Genomic DNA, 6000 nt, shown 5'->3' on the forward strand with positions numbered 1-6000 from the left:
GGCGTCACATCCAGTTATGTCGAAACTGCCTCCCTAGAGAAGCCAGACTGGCTCCCTCCTTGCTGTCCTTCCACCGGCGACTGAAGACTGCTTTATACTGAAAGGCCTTTCAGAACCGAATGCCTTTTAAGGAAATGGCTTTTAATAGTGCCTTGCTGTTTTTATTATCTGTATTTCAATAAATTTTTTTATATTGTTTTAATTCTGTTAGAGTTTAAACACTTTTTGATAGTTATCATTTATATGTTTTTAGCTTTTTGTATTTTGTCTGTGTTGTTTTTAATTTGCATAAGCAGCCATGAGCCCTGGTCTGGGGAAAAGGTGGGATATTTGTAATAAAAATTAATGCAACCCTTGAGCAGCCGAAATCCAACTTTTTCCTGACCTGCCAGGAAGCTTCCAGGATGTCGATGTATCTGGGTTTTGGGAGGGTGAAGAAGTAAGTAAGTTTACAGAGCTGAAACTTACATGGAATCAGTGGAAGGACACCAGCAGGAATGGAGCCTCTGGCTTAGTTTGACCCAACACCACTTAGGGCTGGTTCACAAGTTCATCACTTGAAATTTTGGTCAACAAGAACTGGGCCTCCATAAGGGGATAATAACAACAATAATAATTCTAGTATTTATACCCTGCCCATTTGACTTAGTGGCTCCCGCTGCTCTAGGTGGCTTCCAGCACAAATAAAAGCACAACAAAACATCAAACATTAAAAACTTCCCTATACAGAAGTTTATTTCCTTGACATTGACATGGGAGGGCATTCCACAGGGAGGGCAGCGCTGCAGAGAAGACCTTCAGCCTGTTTCCCTGTAACTTCACTTCTCGCAATGAGGGAAATGCGGAGCTGGACCTCAGTGTCCGGGCAGAACGATGGGAGTGGAGATGCTACTTCAGGTCTACTGGTCCAAGGCTGTTTAGGGCTTTCAAGGTCAGCACCAACCCTTTGAATTGTGCTCAGAAATGTACTGGGAGCCAATGTAGGTCTTTCAGGACCGGTGTTATGTGGTCTTGGCGGCCGCCCCCAGTCACCAGTCTAGCTGCCACATTCTGGATTAGTTGTAGTTCCCTACATGGGACTTCAAAGGTAGCCCCATGTAGGGTAATGCTGAGCTAAATAATATTTATTCTATGTCTCGTCTTTAGTGCAGTTCTTTGTGCTACATGGAAGACTGTATATGAAAGACTGCATTCCCTCATATGAAGTGGCTTGTTCTCTGAGATCTTCAGGGAGGTCCTTCTCTCACTCCTGCCATCCTCGCAGGCATGCTTTGGGAGTGACATGGTAGAGGACCTTCTCGGTGGCTGCCCCCGACCTTGGAAATCCTTCCCTAGAGAAGCCAGATTGGCTCCCTCCTTGCTGTCCTTCTGCCAGGAAGTGAAGATTGTTTCATTTTGACAGGCTTTTGGGAACTGACTGCTTTAATGAAAGGGCTGGTGCCGTGATGTTTTTATTGCAATTATTTCTATAGTTTTAATAGATTTTATGTATGTATGTATGTAGTTCTAACCATTTTTACTTTTTTTTAACAATTTCATTAAACAGTTTCATTTTTATCTGTAAGCTACATTGAGTCCCATCAGGGAAAGAGATGTGGTAACAACAACAACAACAACAACATGGACTGCTAGAAGGAGCCCATTGGAGAACTAAGAAGGGGGAATCTAAGTATTCTTCCCAATCAAACAATTGTAATTTTTCAGAAATGAAATGGGTGTTGGATATGTTCCTGCCATAAACACATCTTTATCAGCCTGACGTGTGTGTGGGGGGGGATGTTTTACACCCATAAAGCTTTGCATGATTTCCCCTACAAGTTGTTAATCAGGGTGACTAGCAATTCTTTCTTTGTCTTCCTTCCACAAAGTGGGCCACATCCAGGCCAGGAACCCAGAAACCCAGACCTCCCCTATTGTTTTGTTTCTTACTTTAAGGCTGACTCAGAAGAGATAGAGTTGTGAATGAACAGAACACCCCCAGGATTGTGTGCCTTGGGCAGCCAAATGTGAAAGTCTTTTCCCAGCTTCCTTTTCCTTCCCTCTGATAAATAAGCAACTTACTCGTTTTAAAACATGACTTCCTTGAAGCCTGCATGTACCATAAATCTAAAAATAATAATAATAGTAGAAATAATACATGACCTCAATATTTCAAGGACTGCCTCTCTCTATATGAACCTCCCTGAACCCTGTGATGGTCGCCTGAAGCCCTTCTTCACGTGCCTCCTCCATGAGAGGTCTAGAGGGGGACAATACAAGAACGATCCTTTTCTGTGGTGGCTCCCTGTTTATGGGATGCTCTTCCCAAGAAGGACCACCTGGCTGCATTATTATACTCCCTTAGGCACCAGGGGCAAAGGTTTTTCTCCAGCCAGGCCTTTGGCTGACCAACATCCTATATCCTTTGAAATGGGTTTGTGGGAGGGAGGGGTTATGGGTTTGTTCTGTTCTTGTTCTCCTTTTTATGTATTTTCTGTTTTCATCTTGTGTTTTTATGCTGTGAACCCCCTGGAGATCTTTGGATGAAGGGTGGTATATCCACATTTCATTTTTTTAAAAGGCCTGAAGCATGAGGCTTAAGAGACTTTTGAGCCTGTCTTGTGCTCTCTGCTTGAATATGTGATTGTTGTCAGCGAAGGCAAGAGATTATTTATTACGTAGAGCATTTGTTCTGGGCCCTTCAGCCAAAAATGCTCCCAGAGTGGCTTACATGAAATCAAAACAAGACACTCCCTATCCACAGGCTTACATTCGAATAAATAATAATAATAAAAAATACAACACAAAGGGGGGAAGGGGGAAGGGGGAAGAGGAAAGCCAAAACTGTTCTTGTGTTGATCAGCTGGCAGGAGGTCCCTGGTGGACCTTGGCCTCCATCAAAGCAGGTGGAACGAGTCTCCTGCTTCATATCTCTCCCACTGAGGCAGCCTGACAGGGTGGCCGCCTCCAGGGGAGAGTTGTGGGGAGAGGAGGCCAGGTGGAGCTGAGCTGTCACGGCAAAACCGATGGAGGTTGTTTGTACTATGGAACTCGCTCCCACAGGAAGTGGTCATGGCCTCTAGCCTGGATGGCTTTAGAAAAGCATAAGGGAAATTCATGGAGGAGAGGGCTATCCATGATGACTTCACTCTGCCTTCTCAACTGGAGCCAGCAATGACTTCCCCACAATGGGCATCTGATGGGCCACGGGGGGAACAGAACGCTGGACTAGATGGGCCGTCGGCCTGATCCGGCAGGCTCTTCTTAGGTACTTATGTTTCCTGGGAAACATGGCTTTGGATTTAAACACAATAATGAAAACCAATCAATCAGTAACGTGTTTTCTCCTGTGCATCAATGCGCTTAGACAAGGACACAAGCAGTTTTGGTCAGCCAGGTGAAACTGTCAGCACTTCTGTTCTTGAATCACAATGTGCAGTTTTCCCCACAGGGGGGCCAAGATATTTTCTCCTTCCAACTTGTACAATCTTAATATTTTTATTATAATTATCGTTAATTTATTATTGTACATACAGTTGCAAGGTGTTTGGGTGTCTCTGTCTTAAGTTCTGCTGAAGAGTAGACTGATGGAAGTGAATGGACCTAAGTTAGTCATGCCCATTTAATTCAGTGGGTCTACTCTGGGTAAAATGTAGTTAGATACAACGTATCATTTTTCTGAGCTATTTATTTTTTATTAAAAATTCATCCTGCCTTCCTGGCGTCCATGCACTATTCAGGATGGCTTGTGACACTTCAAAACAATTAAAATGTATTAAAAATTAGGGTCTCGCCCCCCCCCAATTAAAAATACATACAATGCGGAGCGTTAGGGATGCATTTAAAAACTGACAGTGGAAAAGATTAGAGGTAGAAATGACCACCAGAGGTAAGAATTAGCAGGCAAAAGTCTGCCCGTATAAAAATGTATTTTCCAGCCAGCAAAAGAGAACCATGGAAGGGGCGAGTTGTTCCACAATACTGATGCTTAACAAGAGCACATGGTAGTGAAATATTACAAATTGCAAGGAATAATATGAACATATATTTCAATATTTTATTTCGTCTTGTTTTGAAAATGCTTCAGTTGTTGTTCAAAATATCCATTCCGCATTGTAAATGTATATTTTTTCATGCTTACCAATTGGGGCTTTGAAATGAAACCACCCACTGATAGTCCACCCACCCTCTCTCTCTCCCCCTTCACCCCCACCCTCCTGTTGACTGGTTGTAGGTCTGGTTCCAAAATGCACGTGCTAAATTCAGACGGAACCTCTTACGCCAAGAGAACACAGGGGTGGACAAGACGTCTGACTCAACCCTCCAGGCCGGAACGCCTTCGGGCCCTGCTTCCGAAATCTCCAACACCTCCATGAGCCCGTCCAGCACCCCCACTACCTTAACGGACTTGACAAACCCCAGTATGCCATCAGTCACCTCGGTCTTGACCTCGGTGCCCGGGGGCTTGGAGGTCCACGAATCTCGGAGCCCTTCACAGACAACGCTCACAAATCTTTTCTGATGACTCTCTCCCTTCCTTCATCCCCCCCTTCTTCTTATTTTTCCTTTGAAAAAGAAATTACTCTTAGTTGAGTTCCAAGCGTATTTTTACTAGAGACTTTCTCACAGCTGGGCTAGCCACAGCGTAGGGTATTTCTGAGGAGAAGGAGAACAGCAGCACGGTTCGGTCTGGCGTGACGGTCACAGGGCGGACGGAGGATTCACTTGGAAGAGCAACTTGCCACACAACATTTGTGTCAATGTACAGTTTTGTGGACTGGGCGAGGGAAACAGCAATTAATTTAAGTTGGCTAAAGCTTCTGTAATTTTCAAAGACTGCCATGTGCCTTATATACTGTTCTCCCATCCTTTGGATCACACCCATGCCCCCCACCCATGCTCATCTCCTTTTTTCCTCTCTGTGTATTTATGACCAGGGCAAAGAACAAACAAACACAAAGAAGAAGAAGAAGAAAAAATAAATGGAAAAAAAATGTTAATAAGAGTTTTGTTACTTTGAATTAGTCCTAAGCCCTTCATTGATTGTTCTGATGTTTTAGAATTTTAAAAGTGAAAAGTCTGTTCAGCTATCAGAATTTGTAAAAATCTAACCAGTAATAAAACCACTTAAAGGAAAATGGTTCATGTTGGTTACTGTTGTGAATACCAGGAGCCCCAGCCTGAGATGCCGGGCCCATTAAGGGAGCCTTCCATAACATGGTGTCCTCCAGGTGTTTTGGATTTCAACACTCATCAGCCTGGCAGTTGTAGTTCAAAACACCTGGAGGGCATCAGGCTGGCGAAGGCTACATGTGTACGAGTGTGTGTGTGTACAAATGCCTGTAGGTTGGCAGGGAGGGAGGAGTGGAGGAAGGATGGATCCATTTCAAGACCTCCCATTGGCAAGACCAACATGGTGGCTAAATGGAGGAGTATATAACAGCCTTGATGATGGTCCATCAAATGGCCTCTGACTTTCAAAATACAGCCAAGATGGCTGTGTGCTACCTTCACTGTCAGAGGCAGTGATGCTTCTGAACACTAGTTGCTGGAAACCACAGAAGAGGAGAGGGCTTTTGTGGTCAGATCCTCCCCGATGGTTGCCCATTAGGGCATCTGGTGTGAGAACAAGATGGTGAACTGGATGGGACATGGGCCTGAACAAGCAGGGCTCTTATTCTGTTCAGACACATGACCTTTTCACATACACACCCCGAATGAACATGGCAGGGGCATGAGCCAAGTTCAGTAAATAGGTCAGTTCTCCCCAATGGGAAAGGCGTTTGGATGAGGAAATAATTTTTGCCTGCCACGCAGAGAAAGTTGCAAGGCTGAACCATGCCCATGGGTGCCCTCCAGATGTTGCTGGACTCCAACTCCCATGGCCAACGGGGCCAGGAATGATGGTGACTGCTTCTGAGCTAGATGGACCAATGTCCCAACTCTGTTTGAGTCAGGTTCCTGTGTACCTCCACACGCCCCCTGCACCATTTCCCAGATGGAAACAGGGACCCTCTTGTG

At 44.8% G+C, this 6000-nt stretch overlaps 1 protein-coding gene across 3 annotated transcripts in view; it reads left to right on the plus strand.

Moving 5' to 3' along the window:
* LHX2 (LIM homeobox 2) overlaps positions 1-5117 on the plus strand; it is a 56346-nt gene extending 51229 nt beyond the window's left edge. For 2 of the 3 annotated variants that reach the window (XM_081847587.1, XM_081847589.1), the window contains exon 5: positions 4214-5117. In XM_081847587.1, coding sequence (XP_081703713.1) covers positions 4214-4501 — 288 coding nt within the window. In that variant the 3' untranslated portion in view covers positions 4502-5117. The remainder of the gene's footprint in view (positions 1-4213) is intronic. The other variant, XM_081847588.1, reaches the window with a different exon arrangement.
* The last annotated feature ends 883 nt before the right edge of the window (positions 5118-6000 follow it).

The sequence above is a fragment of the Podarcis erhardii genome (genome assembly GCF_964252035.2).
Source record: "Podarcis erhardii genome assembly, chromosome: Z".
Taxonomy (NCBI): Eukaryota; Metazoa; Chordata; class Lepidosauria; order Squamata; family Lacertidae; genus Podarcis; species Podarcis erhardii.